Here is a 16,408-nt window from a genome sequence, read left to right as displayed (position 1 = left end):
TGACTTCTTAACCCAAGTGAAGTCGGGTTTGTTCTTCCCACTTGTTCATACAGTGGTTTCCTTTGTGGTAACCCGCACTTGTGAGTACCATGCCATTGTTCTCATTCTGAAACTCCTTAAATAGCTACATACTACACTATTAAGGGCTCTTGGTCTTTCTCCATTTATATCTTTCACTGACTATAGCTTAAAGAGGAACTCCAGTGAAAATAATGCAATAAAAAAAGTGCTTCATTTTTACAATAATTATGTATAAATGATTTAGTCAGTGTTCGCTCATTGTAAAATCTTTCTTCTCCCCGATTTACATTCTGACATTTATTACATAGTGACATTTTTACTGTGGGCAGGTTATGTAGCTGCTGCTAGCTGTTTTGGCTGTTAGAGACAGCTGTAAACAGCTAATTCCTGTCTGTGAACCTTGTTACATTGTAACAAACTGCCAAAAGTACCGCGGTCCTAGAGCTTCTTGTGGGAGTGGTTTCAGCACAAAATCAGTCATACAGCACCCCCTGATGGTCTGTTTGTGAAAAGCACTATATTTCTCATGTAAAAGGGGGTATCAGCTACTGATTGGGATAAAGTTCAATTCCTGGTTGGAGTTTCTCTTTAAGTTAAAAATATTGCATCCAGTACTCTCATCATCCAGCCCCAGAAGACCAGTGCTCACCATTACGTTAGGGTGGGCAGACTGGTAGCCCACACCCTGTATGCAAGCCTGCTAGACAGCAAAATGTCCACTTAGGGCTGGTGGACAGTTGGGAACCCCCATGATCATTAACGTTAAATTGTATCCTTAAATCATTTTACATGCACTATGCCAGCTGGAGAACATTGGATAATTATAAATAAATGTGTCTGGCATAACTGCTAGAGAATGTGTGAGTTTGGTTGGGCAATATAAACATTGTAAACAGGTATGCATATAACAGCTTTGGTTGTTAAAGTGACTCTGTAACAAAAATTACAACGTTTTTTCTACCATCCTACAAGTTCCTAAACCTATTCTAATCTGTTCTGGCTCACTGCAGCACTTTGTACTATTACGGTCTCTGTAATAAATCAATGTATCTTTCCCTTGTCAGACTTGTCGGCCTGTGTCTGGAAGGTTGCCAACTCTTCCATGCTGGTCTGTTCCTCTATGCACACTCCAGTGTGTGTTTTATTTACATAAGCCAGCAGCTTCTCTGCTATCTTATCAGTGATAGAAGAGAGCTGGATAAAAATCCTCCTCTGTTAGGCTGTGAAAGTAGCTGGCTGACACATACTGAGGAATTACAAACACAAGCACAGGCAGAGCTGTCTGCAGGAAGCCTGTAATGTTCAGTGCATGAGAGAAGAAGGGGACAGAAGGTAAACACACAAATGATCTTTTGTGATTCAAAAGGAAAGCTGTATACAGCCTGCTTGTGTATGGATGTATTTTCTATGTGTGGACATATTGTACATCAATCTACTTCCTGTTTTGCTGGCCATTTTGTTTGTTTATAAACAAACTTTTTAAAACTGTTTTTGACTACTTTTAATGCGGCGGGGAGCGGCGAAATTGTGACAGAGGGTAATAAGAGATGTCCCCTAACACACTGGTATGTTTACTTTTGTGCGATTTTAACAATACAGATTCTCTTTAAGGAACTTATTACTTAGTACTAATTACATAATATCTTCTGTTTGTGGCCACTTAGTTCTTATTAGGGATGGTCAATGAGATGCAAATAATTTTCAGTTCATGCAGTATTATGAAAATTTTGTATGCAAATGTGTGCAGCTTGAACATGAACCAATCAAATCCTGCTGAGATAAAATTTGATTGGTTCATTTTCAAGTTGCATAAATTTGCATACAAAATATGCATAATCCTGCATCTCATTGACCACCCCATGTTCTTATTAAACCCTTGTACCAAGTGATAGTCATCTGATCAAAAATTCCATAATTCAAGAAGATGCAAAAGGTTTGAGATATCAAGCTAACATATAAAGCATTTAAAGCTACATTAAAGTAAAGATCATTTAACCAACTTGAAAAAGAAAGTTTGACCTTCTCAGTAGCCATTTCCTTGATACAGTCTGTTTTTATATCACCATTATGGAGAATGAATCGTTAATACTATCTCCTTCAGTTCAAGTGAACACTTTCCCAGGTTAATAGCCAGACCTGTGGAATTAATGATAGAGAGAATTGTGTCCGTACATTTTAAGTGCTCCTACCAAATAGTTTTGGCCTCCTCTCTGCCATTAGTATTCGGAGAACATCCACCCAGGAGACAGCTGTTGATTGGTAGTTCATTGAACCAAGCTTATGCCTCAAAAGCCATAAAAAGTGACATGTGTTAACTAGTTAAAATGTAGACAGCAGTCGTGACATGGTAGAATTAAGACCAGTATTGTGAACAATTTTAAAATGTAAAATACATGTGTACATATACTGTACATATACAGTAAGCTGAATATTTGACCTGGTGTACTATGCACTGAAAATGTCTTTCTCCTTGCTTTCATTTACAGTAGACATTAATATTCTGGCAGCCCCAAATGTCTTACTGACACCTTCTGGACCAGTTCATCTCTTAAAGGGAGTTCCTCAAAGTTTCCTTTCTAGTTTTCAAACAGATTCCCTGACAAAGACCTATATAAAGATACTGACCAGTGACCAACCTGCCTGCTTCTTCTGGTGGTAAGGCTCTGTCACTGCCATCCAGTGAGAGCTTCTGAAAATAAAGGAAATCTTGGGAATCCCTTTAGGGAGTAGTCTAAAACCTGTTGGTAAATACCTGCTGTAGGTGACACCTTCACAGGAATTAAGTAATTTACAGCACATTTTACTATGAGACAAACATACTTCTTATATGTCTATGTGTTTTTTAACGTGTTTTTAGTGTTTGGGTTTGTGTTCTACAAAGACTATGGAGACTGTAGTAGATAAACTCTTATCAGTGATCCTGATTATGAAAGTTACCAGTTTGTTCTATTCTCCTGAGTGCTGGTATTAATGTTCAGGAACCTAGATGTGCTGAAAGTGCATTTTCTCAGGAGGGGATATCCACTTAGGGGATGTCTATGAGGGGTTCTGAGCACAAAACCTTCATAGCTTAATTTCCCCAGCCATTCCTTGGATAGCCAAGGGTATATTACTATTATTTTTGCAAATAAGGTCTTGTAATCATCGACACTGTACAATGAGAAAGCAAAAATAAAAAAATAAAAAGACACCTTTATTTCCAAATGCTATATTATCACCATATATTGTACTAGGAACATAACCTAAAGGTAATAACCAGTATGGATAAACAAATACAATTTGTGGGTTTATCTTATAGTTAGCACAGTTTATTGTAAAGCTTTTTTTTTGTATTTTTTCCCCATATTTTCCTTTTACAATGCATAGAAAACAAGATAATTACTAAACACATTTTTCGCCCACTGAAAGCCTAATTTGTCCTGAAAAAAAAAACAATATGTAGATCATTTAGGTATGATTAGTTATTGGCAAATTAATGGGAGCAGTGCTGAAAATTGCTCTCACCCTAAAGTGTTTAAGGTAAAAAAAAATAAATAAATAAATATATATATATATATATATATATATATATATATATATATATAAATTACCAAGGGGTGAGCAGCACAAACCAAATTTTTTTATGCAATTCTATGCAAAGCATGCACGCAGCGCTGGAGGTCCCCAGACTCCATAAGAAATATATAAGTACAGAGGGGCTGCAGCACACAACAGGAAAACAGTGACAGGGGCTCTTGGTTACGCTTTAACGCGCTTAAGCTCACCAACTGCGCCAAAGTGTCCCCAATCTGGTGAGTCCTACTCTACCATGCAAAATGCCAGTTTTTATAAGCAGTCTAGTGGGAACTAAACCAAAAACCCTAAAATGTCAACTAGATGGGAAAAAAGGAAATTAAAAACACCTCACCCTATATATATATATATACACACACACACACACACACATACTGTGTATATATGTGTATATATATGTATATATATATATATATATACAGGATCTTCTCAAAACATTAACATATTGTGATAAAGTTCATTATTTTCTGTAATGTACTGATAAACATTAGACTTTCATATATTTTAGATTCAAATACACACAACTGAAGTACTTCAAGCCTTTTATTGTTTTAATATTGATGATTTTGGCATACAGCTCATGAAAACCCAAATTTCCTATCTCAAAAAAATAGCATATTTCATCCGACCAATAAAAGAAAAGTATTTTTAAAACAAAAAAAGTCAACCTTCAAATAATTATGTTCAGTTATGCACTCAATACTTGGTCGGGAATCCTTTTGCAGAAATGACTGCTTCAATGCTGCGTGGCATGGAGGCAATCAGCCTGTGGCACTGCTCAGGTGTTATGGAGGCCCAGGATGCTTCAATAGCGGCCTTAAGCTCATCCAGAGTGTTGGGTCTTGCGTCTCTCAACTTTCTCTTCACAATATCCCACAGATTCTCGATGGGGTTCAGGTCAGGAGAGTTGGCAGGCCAATTGAGCACAGTAATACCATGGTCAGTAAACCATTTACCAGTGGTTTTGGCACTGTGAGCAGGTGCCAGGTCGTGCTGAAAAATGAAATCTTCATCTCCATAAAGCTTTTCAGCAGATGGAAGCATGAACCCACTTTTGAACCAGAAACAGCAGCAGAAGCGCCTGACCTGGGCTACAGAGAAGCAGCACTGGACTGTTGATCAGTGGCCCAAAGTACTTCTTTCGGATGAAAGCAACTTTTACATGTCATTCGGAAATCAAGGTGCCAGAGTCTGGAGGAAGACTGGGGAGAGGGAAATGCCAAAATGCCTGAGGTCCAGTGTCAAGTACCCACAGTCAGTGATGGTCTGAGGTGCCATGTCAGCTGCTGGTGTTGGTCCACTGTGTTTTATCAAGGGCAGGGTCAATGCAGCTAGCTATCAGGAGATTTTGGAGCACTTCATGCTTCCATCTCCTGAAAAGCTTTATGGAGATGAAGATTTCATTTTTCAGCACGACCTGGCACCTGCTCACAGTGCCAAAACCACTGGTAAATGGTTTACAGACCATGGTATTACTGTGCTCAATTGGCCTGCCAACTCTCCTGACCTGAACCCCATCGAGAATCTGTGGGATATTGTGAAGAGAAAGTTGAGAGACGCAAGACCCAACACTCTGGATGAGCTTAAGGCTGCTATCGAAGCATCCTGGGCCTCCATAACACCTGAGCAGTGCCACAGGCTGATTGCCTCCATGCCACGCCGCATTGAAGCAGTCATTTCTGCAAAAGGATTCCCGACCAAGTATTGAGTGCATAACTGAACATAATTATTTGAAGGTTGACTTTTTTTGTTTTAAAAACACTTTTCTTTTATTGGTCGGATGAAATATGCTAATTTTTTGAGATAGGAAATTTGGGATTTCATGAGCTGTATGCCAAAATTATCAATATTAAAACAATAAAAGGCTTGAACTACTTCAGTTGTGTGTATTTGAATCTAAAATATATGAAAGTCTAATGTTTATCAGTACATTACAGAAAATAATATACTTTATCACAATATGCTAATTTTTTGAGAAGATCCTGTATAATATATAGATAGATTGATAGATATATTTGTTTACTTTTTTTTTCTTACTTCCTGTTGTATAATGAGCTGAAATCCTGGGCTAGAAAAACTGTGGTAAACCTTATACAAAGCTAAGTGTCCTTTGTGACTGTTACAATGATTATTAAAAACTCATTGTGTGACCTTTGTCCCAAGGACACTTACAATAACTCCTGTGTGCTATTTAATCCATGATTCACTTTCAAAGTGAAATCCCTAAATTCAATTTTTTTTATGTTCTTACTACATGTCCAACCATTTTTTTTTCAGATCCTTTTAATTAATGTTTGTTTCTCTTGCAGTATTTTTCTGATGGCTTTCATTTTGTACCTTGTCTGATTGTGGTTTATCCAATATCCTTCCCAGCCATCTCATATCTATCACACGTATCTTCCTCTTATCAGCTTTCAGTGAAGCGCCAAGGCTGTGATCCATATAGCAACACTGGGATTACAAGAGACTCTTGTCATTTTGCTTTGTTTTGTTAGATACATTGTTCGATTTCCAAGACTGGCTTAATCTTCCAGATGCAGCAAAAGCCAGTCCGATCTTATTTTTAATGTCTTCCATTGTTTGTCTGTTCCTCAGTAACTAGTCCTCCCAGTAGGCAAAGTCAAGGTAGGCTTGGGGTCAATGAGTAAACATACAAAGGTTCAGAGTAAGCACCTACCTTACTGATGTTCCTGTTTCTTATGTAACGGAGATCATCATTTAAAGGACTACCTTAGGGAAAATTAGTAAAATGTAAAATATATACATATAAAATGTACATTTCTCCCAGAGTAAAATGTACAATAAATTACTTTTTTTCCTATGTTGCTGTCCTTTATAAGCAGTAAAAACCGGACAGGTATGACAGATCTTGGACAAGTCATTATCCTCATAGGGGAGTCTTAGTATTTCCTTTATTATTTACACAATAACTTTCTTCTTGCTACTGTTGTGTCCTCCAATGAAAGAATGTCATGAAAGATGCTGTTTTTCTTTAATTTTCTTGATGATTTCACATTTACAGCATCTTATGAACAGTGATGTCATGGAGGGGGGGAAACTATACATTAGTCAACAAAATTGTTCTGAATTTGTTCAGAACAAATTTTCTTTAATACTAAGCACAATTTTCCTACAAGCTTCTCCTCAGTTTTTCAATGTCAGCATGAGTTTTACAAGGAGCACCTTGGGGACAGATGGAGCAAGCTCCGGACTGCTCTTGAGGGACATAGTGGCCTATATGACATATATGGTTCCTACTAAGAAAGCTGCAGTGAAGCCTAAATGTTGCAGCAGCCGACTGAGTAAAGATGTGCCTCCTGGCTGTCTACTTGATTACTTTTGAGCCACTTCCTATTGGCAAGTCAAATTATTTCAGGCAACACTCACAGCGGTTTTCTTTTCTGTCTAAAAATTACATAAGAGTCTATTATGTGTTATCATAAAGGACAGGGCCAGAAGTGATCGCATGGGCAGCAAAAGGCACAACTCTGCTCAGTCGACTACTGCGATAGGCAGATTTCACTGCAGCTGTTGGGGGAAAAAAACATAAAGGTAAGAAAAACAGCCACTAAGTTTTCATTACACGCATCTGTTGTAGGATGTAAGAGTGGATTCATCTCCATGGATCCATTACAGGTTCACTTGAAACGCTAAAGGCTAACTTTGTGCTGCTGTAACCTATATTACAGAAAGACTTACATGTTCACTGCTTTCTGAGAATTTCAGACTACGGGGATATGTAAGATATTTTCTGTCCAGAACTTTTAGCGCGGGAACAAAAGTTCAGGCGGTGCCCTTTGTCGCTGCTTTATGATTTTCCTCACTTTAAAAAATTAACTCCATGACTCTACCACGGAAAGTTGACATCTCTTTTATTGCCTCTTCCTCACATCCCTTTCATTACTCTTCTTGTGAACTTCGCACGGCCTTCACTGCCAGCAGTTTTGCTCTCCTTAAATTAATCTTTAATGGACAGAATGTTTAAGTATATGATTCAAAATAGAATACATTTACAAGAAGTGGCAAGAAATAGATTTTTACCACCTTATTGTGTACTAGAATGAGTGAAATTTGGTTTCTGTAGAGAACATTACAAGCCAACCAAGCAGACAGTTTGTATCCAGAGTGAATGTTAATCATAGCTTCAGTTTTCCTCAGAGTGCCTAGTTAAGTCTTGGTGAACTAAAAATATTAGGATTTTGTTAGAGACCACAAGCCTCCTTATTAAAAAATAAAATAATAAAGAGGAGATATAATAAATTTGTAAATTTGCCTTAAAACAGAAGGTACTGAATGATACCCCCCTACTTACAACCACACGAGTTACAAACATCGTACGTGCAGTACAAACAAACTTGGTCTCATGTATAGAATGTACTATTCTGTTTCTTCTTATTATTTTATTTTTGTTGTTTTATGTTAAAATATTGTATAAACTTTTGTAAGTTGTTTAAAGTAACCCCAAAGCGAATTTGAAAATAAAAATTAGACACTAAACTTAGTAGGGGGAATATACCTTCTTACACCCCAACATTTCATCCTCCTAAACTTTTATATAACTGAAGTCCTTTGAATACGCTTCTAATGGCCAAGTACCACCCATGGATGAGTGCCTTCTGACTAGGCATGTGCAAGCTAGGTCTGCACATGTCCAGTAAAACAGCTTTTTTTCTCTAGGCATGAGTATCTTCACTGGAACGGTGGAGTGTAAGAAGTTGTGGGAAGCCTCTGGACTATCTAGAACAGGGATGTGGATCCCCAGTCCTCAAGGGTTGAGGTCCTCACATATTTTTGGCACAGCTCAAATTAATTGATGGGACGGAATCAGGAATGTTGTGGTCCATCAAGTAATGTTCAAAATAATACAGTTCTAAACAACAATTTTCAAAAAAACAAATAATTTGTAAGTACAAAACATAAAAATGTCAAAACAATAACATTATAATTTTAAGAATGTTAAAAGCTATTACGTTTTAATTTTCAAAACGATAATTATCGGCCACTCAAATTTCTGCATATCTGCACAAGTGCCTATAGGTTACCCAAATCATCCATAGTGCAAGTCTCCTGCCTCCCTAAGAGGATCCTTTCACAGAGTCTGCAGTAGAAGATCTCAGGTCATCTCTGTGCCCCCCCCCCCCCCCCCCCCAGTTTAATCAATATAAAGAGTAAATGGACCCAAAACCAAACACTGCTCAGTCACTATGATTTCCTTGTGTATTTGCATCTTTCAGATTTGTTGATAATGAGTAACCCTGAGATACATAATTACCTATTACAATACTGCCTAACCCATCATTGCAGCTTAATGAATGATTCATAACTCCATAATAAAATATGGAAACGAACATGGCCCCTTGCAGTCAGACCTCTCTTATGCACAATTAAAGTTTCTGAGCACATGGTATCTACAGGAGCTAATTCTGGAATGCAAAGCAACAGTGAAGACAGAGGAGAAATCCGCACATAGATCTGTCTACTGCCTGAAAGCATTCTTAAGCGTGAAAAGATGTTATTAATCTTCCCCAGGTTCGTGCTGAGCTTCGGATTATTTGCAGTTTATAGGTTCACAAACAAGCTGAGAGCCTGACCTTTTGTTATCCAGATGTAAAGAAAATGATATGATTCATCTATCATCTCCATAAAATATCAATGGCACGCAATAACCAAGCATATTCACTCGCTAAAGACTCCCTCCAAGGTTCACCGGATGAAACCTGCTGTTGCTATCACAGGCGAAATACAAATACGAATCTGAGGAATAGGATTACCACCTGCGAAGAGCCCTTCCTTTTTCCATCAGAACGAGAGCCCGAAAATAATAAATAATAGCGTCTGCATGATTAAAGTAATTGCAAGTTGTGATGCTGGAAGCTCCACAAACAGGATGGATGGCAATTTATAGATATAATACAAGATCCAGTTATAAAAACAATAATTAACTACAGAACACCAGCTGTAACATTTGTATACCGTGCACCCGGCAGGGGAGAGTTAGAGACACACAGAGTAAATCCCTGGAAATTATGCACAATTTGAAAATGTATATATTTACAAAAGACGTGCAGTTGCAAGAGCAAAGGAAATGATGCATGCGTACTATAGCAGTAGTCCTTAACCTGTGTTTGATTGAACTCCAGGGGTTCGGTGAGTCAGTCTCAGTGATTCATAGGAGGTGTGTGTGTCCTTTCCATACATATTCATTGAGTTAGGGTTTTGTTTTTGCCTGACATTCATGTTTTGTTGGTTTTGTTCTTTGAACATGGGAATTTTATGCGCAACTGGAACCTTGGTTCATTTTGTACACTAATAAAATATACTGTATTTTTCGGCATATACTGTAAGACACTCTGAAATATAAAAAGCGCATATATATACATATATATATATATATATATATATATATATATATATATATATATATATATATATATATATATACACACAGTATACTAAACCTGGTGCATCCATGTTCCACCAGAAGCATCTTGTAGATGTTCTCCCCCAATTATTGTTTTCCTGTGTCCCCCAAGTGTCACCTGTATCACTTTCTTTCCTCCATGTGTTCTTCTTTGCTCCTACTGTGTGTCACTACAGTCCCTCTTTAATAGCAGTCAATTTTTAAGTCACATTGGAACCTTGGAAATCTCAGAAGTTGTAGTAAATCATGTCCTTGATTTAATCTTCTTACCATATGTGTATGGAGGACAATTATATAGCAACATAAATAAACTTACCTAAAATGTGTAATTTGTTCTTCTCTGCAGGAGAATTCCATTGCGGGTTTGAAGATGGAAGCATCTGTCTGTTCACTCAAGATGATACTGATGTATTTGACTGGACAAAGCAAAGTGCTACAACCAGGGACACCAAGTATACCCCAAACACGGGACCCACCACAGACGCCGGGGGATCCAAACAAGGTCCATAAACTATTCTGCTATTTTAAAAGAACACCTCTTAAAAGGGACTTCAAATGGGGTTTGTAAAAATTATAAATCCTATAAAAATGTGCACCTCTTCACTCATATATTTGAGTATAGCTGCATATGTTTTAGCATAGCAGTAACTGGTAAGCAGTTAGAATCAAGCTCCGCTCACACTTGCCAGAGTGGCAGTGTACACTTTAGCATGGACAAGCTGTGCCAGGGGGGGACACGGGTGGAAGTGGTGCAGTCTCACCATGGCCCGAGACCTTTATGGGCCATACCACTCCAGTGGTAAGTTGCAGTGTTTGCTGCACTCTGGAGTAAATGTGTGCAGTTCTGTGAGTAGATGCTGTGGGGGTCCCCATTTACCCTCACACACAGAATGTGCCCTGGGCCCCGCCTCCTTCCAGCCACTAGTGGGTGGAGTGATGCTCAGTCCCAGATCTATCTTCCTCCTCCCCATACTGTGCAGAGTGACCGGGGACAGGCAGAGCAGAGAGCAAGGGGCAGGAGATTCAGCTGCTGGAAATGCAAGAGTGAGTACTGATGCTGCTCTAAATAAGGGAACTCTGCAGCTCTGCAGTCAGCTGCTGTGCCCAGAGACCCACACACTGCTCAGCTGTATTGCAGTCTCCTGTGTGTCTCAGACTTCTGCCCCCCCATGTGCTGTCCTAATCTGTCCCCCTGTGTGCTGCCCTTACATACAAATGAAGGTTCAGAGTAGGCTGCCCAAATGCCCATACAATACTTACCACCCCAAAAAGAAATCAGTTCTCCTTAAAATGTTCTCTGTAGACCATATATGATCGTTTTTATATTGTAGTGCAGACTACAGTGCAGTGCAGAGGGTCCACCAGTGATTGTTAATGGGTCACCCGCCGTCACCTCGTGCAAATAGCCCAACACACTTTCCAAAAAATGGCTAGCATGCTTGCCCTTTATAATAGCTGCCCCAACTCACAAGCAGCAACTGCATATTATCACCACCTGGACTTTCTGCTCATGCCCACCTCCCACTCCATGCCCACCCTGGATACCCTCAAAGCAATTCAGAGAGAGATCATTGCACAACACACCACTATCATTGTTGAGCGTACACGGCACACCTGGCCAGAGCACCACTAGCACGTGCAGCATCTTCCACCATCAAGAAATGCGGGTGCCTGGAAAGAATCTGCAGCATTCAATAATCAGACTGCATCTGAAATGACTACCAACAGAGTTGTGCAGAACTGCCTAGGGGCAAATATCCGTTGTATTCAAAAACAGATGCTAAACTATGCACTAAATCCCTAAACTCAGAATAAAAATGGAATGTAAACTTGAAAATGGGCGCAGCTAGCCATAAAGTAAACATACATGATTTATACAGCAGGAGAAGGTGGCAGTGCTTCCCAAGACATGCTGCATCTGAATGACTAGCAGCATAGATGTGCAGAGCCCACATAGGCAGGGTACACAACTTACATTCACAACAGATGCATCAAAACTAACAATGGAGAATGTTAGCTTCCAAAACAGTTTGCATGCAGATTGTTCTGTATTGGACCCTTCCGCCGCAATGAGGTCATCCTTCTTGGAAGGGTCCCTAACCTCTAATTACCAAATAAACATGGTGCGAATCTGGGGGCAGCTGGCCATAATATGGTTTACACATTTTTTTATAGACAATAAGGAAGAATTGGCAGCACTCTAAAACCAGACCGCATCTGAAATAACTACCAACAGAGGTGTGCAGAGCCCCCTAGAGGCAAATACACACATTGGGCTCGATTCACAAAGCGGTGATAACCCAGTTAAAGACTTTAGGCGTGATAACCATTTTTATCATGCCTAAACTCAGTTTAGGCATGATAAGTTTAGGCATGATAAGTTTAGGCATGATAAGTTTAGGTGGGATAAGTTTAGGCATGCTAAGTTTAGATAAGTTTATTACGCGCGCAAAGTCCCGCACGCAAAGCAGCGCCATATAACTCTATGCAAAGTGCACCAGACTTTGCTAGCGCAAAACTTTTGATCAGCTGTGCACTGCGGTGCTAACCCAGTTGGTGCTTAAACTTATCACGCCTAAAAACTTATCACACCTAAACTTATCATGCCTAAACTTATCACACCTAAACTTATCACACCTAAACTTATCATGCCTAAACAGAGTTTAGGCGTGATAAAGGGCTTTTCACCACGGTGCTAACTGTTAGCACCGCTTTGTGAATCAGGCCCATTGTATTCAAAACAGATGCTGTATAATACAGATGCCTCTCTGCTCACCCTTAGATACTGCTACTTCTCTAGATACGCCACTGTATAGTCATGTCTCTGTTAAGCAAATGATGTATATATTTTTCTCTTATAGGGTTCTACATGTACATTGAAGCATCACGACCGCGAATGGAAGGAGAACTAGCACGATTGCTTAGCCCCGTCTTCAATGTACCACAGAAGAATCCCTATGGATCCAGTAATACTGCATATTGCTTTAGTTTTAGCTACCACATGTATGGAAGACATATAGGTAAGCTACTCCTCGTACTCTGCTGCAGTTTTGCTACACTTTATTTTGTGGTCTTTATTTTATTGTAACTGATAGAAGAAACTATAAAAATATTACCTGTAATCTAGTAGCTCTAAATCATTATATGGATCTCAGGACCTGTAGATTTGAGTGTGGTTGTGCGCAATGAAGAGTACCCTTGTTTTTTGACAATATTTTTGTTCAATACAATGAATTGAATCAAGCCTTATTTATTAAAAACATCCATTACCATATGCCTGCCTTAAAGCAAACCTGAAGTGAAAATAATGTGATGAGATGAGCAATTGTATCTAAATTCTCAATCCTAAATAGGGCTTTCCCTGGGATCCCACAGTCTTATTTTAGTTTAAAAGATTAGAAGTCCAAGATTAAAATAATGACTGCTTCATGGGAATGCTAATGACTATTGAGCTCTCATACAGACGAATGCTTTTAAAAGTGTTTTTTATCAGCCAAACAGGAATTGTATAACTTGTTATTACTTATCAGTGGGAGTTAAGGAGGAACTGTTACCAAGGATTGAACTTCATCCCAATTAGTAGCCGATACCCCCTTTTCCATGAGAAATTTTTACCTGTCCTGAAACGGATCATCGGGGGGGGGGGGGGGGGGGGATTATGTGGGGCTGATATTGTGATGAAACCCCTCCCACAGTGTGATGTCATGACCATGGTCCTGAAAGAGTGCCATCTGTGCAACTCGTTGCCACCTGTGATATTTCAGAATGTAAATCAGGGAGAGGAAATATTTTACAATGGGCAAACACTGACTAAATAATCTATAAATGAATATTATAAAAAAAATAACCAATTTTTTAAATTATATTATTTTCACTTAGTTCCTCTTTATGCCTTGTACTCATCTTAGGTTTTTCTTGGCAGAGATGACCATCCTGGCTTGTGGGATCATCTTGGCCAAGGGTACCCAATACAATTATTTTTCCTCCTTACACCTCCTGCTCTATTGTGTGCCATGTATGTCATCTCTCTGCCACCTCCGTAGTAACAGAATGCATCGCTAGCATGTAGGCTAGCAGCTTATCTATTCAGTATCAGGCCCGAACTGTAGCCCGAGGGATCAAGTCCTGATCCGTGCAGCCGATAGTAATCTGAAGTGTGTCCTTGGCTTAAGGTGGTGGCTGGATGGTGTAATGGTTAAGGGCTTTGCCTCTGACACAGGAGACCAGGGTTCGAATCTCGGCTCTGCCTGTTCAGTAAGCCAGCACCTATTCAGTAGGAGACCTTTGGCAAGTCTCCCTAACACTGCTACTGCCTATAGAGCGCGTCCTAGTGGCTGCTGCTCTGGCGCTTTGAGTCCGCCAGGAGAAAAGCGTGATATAAATGTTATTTGTCTTGTCTTGTCTTAACACTACAGCCTGACTGCAGAGAAAGACTCACTTAGAGCCCCACATTCTTAAACCTCATAGTGAGTAAAAAGGAACACGGCCTAGTTCTATGTACGATTGGGAATGTACATGTGTATCTCATCATGTTATTTGTCGCTTCAGGTACCCTTTAATGGTTCATCACAGCAGCCTTATTGTATTGCCCATAGTGCTCTCCCAATCCCACATTTGTCACTCACTATTCTCTGATACCTACCTATATGTGTGTGTGCCATGAAGTAGCTGTGTACAGCTAACAGGTAAAGCACAGGCCTGCCTTTTTGGACACTTTTTCCTGCCCTTCCGTACCAATGCAGAGAGTGAATATGTGGTCAAGTATGGGAAAACCAGTAAACCAGGAGTGTGGTTTTCTCAGAGAAGCACAGGGCCAAGTGGTACAAGAAGATTGGACACTTCAGTATAGAGGAGGTTAACCCAAGGAGGAGAAAAAATAATTTAATGGAGAAAAATAGTTAGTATTGCAGACTGTATTTTTTATTTTCCCTCTAACATATAAACAGAGCTTTGTAAACAGGCAAACAGCCAATGGGGAGCATGAGAAGGGCTATCGTGACACAATGAAAAGCATTTAGAACCCTCCCAGTTATGACTTTAGATTAGATAGGTCCAGGATAACTGAAGGATTTGTTGCAACTGCGTCATACCTCCTCACAACCTCAGATCAAAAGGATCCAATAACTTGACCACCCCTAGAGTCCAACTAAAAACCTTTGGAGCCAGAGCTTTCTGTCATGCTGTCCCAACCCTTTAGAATGCCTTGCCAAGCTTAATCAAAACAGCCCCAACCCTGGATACGTTTCAATCAAATCTGAAAAGCCACCTGTTTGTTAGTTAGTCTGGCATTTATGATCACATAACTTTATCCCTGTGGGATAAGCTTATGTGCTTTGGGTCCTCAGGGAGAAAAGGGCTTTACAAATGTTTTGTTGTTGTTGAAACTTGAACACAGTATTTCAGTCTGATTTTTTTTTTCATAAAATCCTCTATATACTCTGTTCACATACCTGAAAAGAGAACAGGGTTTAGGCTACTTTCCCACCTGGATGTTGCGTTTTAGGGGACGTTATGGTCGCATAACATGCCCCTAACGCAACGCCTGGTGGTGTTGGATGTGGACGTCAGAGCGAGCCGTGTTGTGCAGCTCACTCTGGCGTCCGTGATGCCATGATGCATACTTCGTACCTAAATATTAAGTGTGTTCCCCCCTTTTTTTTAGTTTCGTTGTTTCTTCTTCTCCTGGTGATTACCCGATTTTGAGACAGAAATTGTGAGTCAATCACAACCACGGGGTCACATACGAAAACGGTTGTAGATTTTATTTTCTTTATCTGAAATGAAATAGAAGAAATGTTTAAGTTCCACTTTAGATAAACCCATATCAGTCCACTTTATTGGAAAGTTTCTCAGCTTCTTACACAACTCTGCTAGCAGAAAAAGAAAACGTGTTTTCAGCTATAATAAGACACCTAGAGAGCGTTCATTAATCCTGCTTACTGCTTGCGTGTATTTGTAATCAGTCTCCTGCTGCCCAGAGAACTCCTGGTCAATTCTCATCCATCTCTTCCTGATCGATCTCTCCACACATGAATCGGTAAAGGGAAGATTTAAATTCTACCATTTTTTTTTTTGCTGTCTCCAGCTTGTCGATATGTTTGTTATCTGATCTCTGCTTGCCCCAAACATTTCTGCTCATCATTCCGATAGCTCTCCCGGTTGGAGCATTGCTCGCGGATTGCAATCTGCTGAGGGGGCTGCCTTGCCGACTCACCGTCAATCTTAAATGTTTTTAAATAAATTTTATCCGACTGATTGTCTTCAGAGGAGAATCAATAAAAAAAATTCAACAAAATGGTCATTAATGTATTTTTCATGTGATTTTTTAAGAGACTGTATTGAAAGCATCAAACCATAGGGAACCTCCATTTTCCCTAAGAAAAAAAGTATAAT

At 39.5% G+C, this 16,408-nt stretch overlaps 1 protein-coding gene across 3 annotated transcripts in view; it reads left to right on the top strand.

Annotated features, from left to right (window-relative positions):
* The window catches only part of MDGA2 (MAM domain containing glycosylphosphatidylinositol anchor 2), a 1,075,710-nt gene that overhangs the window by 1,017,288 nt on the left and 42,014 nt on the right, over window positions 1–16,408 (top strand). For all 3 annotated transcript variants that reach the window (XM_068254164.1, XM_068254163.1, XM_068254165.1), the window contains exons 13-14: window positions 10,362–10,517; window positions 12,877–13,035. In XM_068254164.1, the coding sequence (XP_068110265.1) occupies window positions 10,362–10,517; window positions 12,877–13,035 (315 nt within the window). The remainder of the gene's footprint in view (window positions 1–10,361; window positions 10,518–12,876; window positions 13,036–16,408) is intronic.

This window comes from Hyperolius riggenbachi, chromosome 9 (genome assembly GCF_040937935.1).
Source record: "Hyperolius riggenbachi isolate aHypRig1 chromosome 9, aHypRig1.pri, whole genome shotgun sequence".
In the NCBI taxonomy this organism is placed as follows: domain Eukaryota; kingdom Metazoa; phylum Chordata; class Amphibia; order Anura; family Hyperoliidae; genus Hyperolius; species Hyperolius riggenbachi.
The sequence above is the reverse complement of the archived record's forward strand: the minus strand, read 5'-3'. Positions and strand labels throughout refer to the sequence as shown.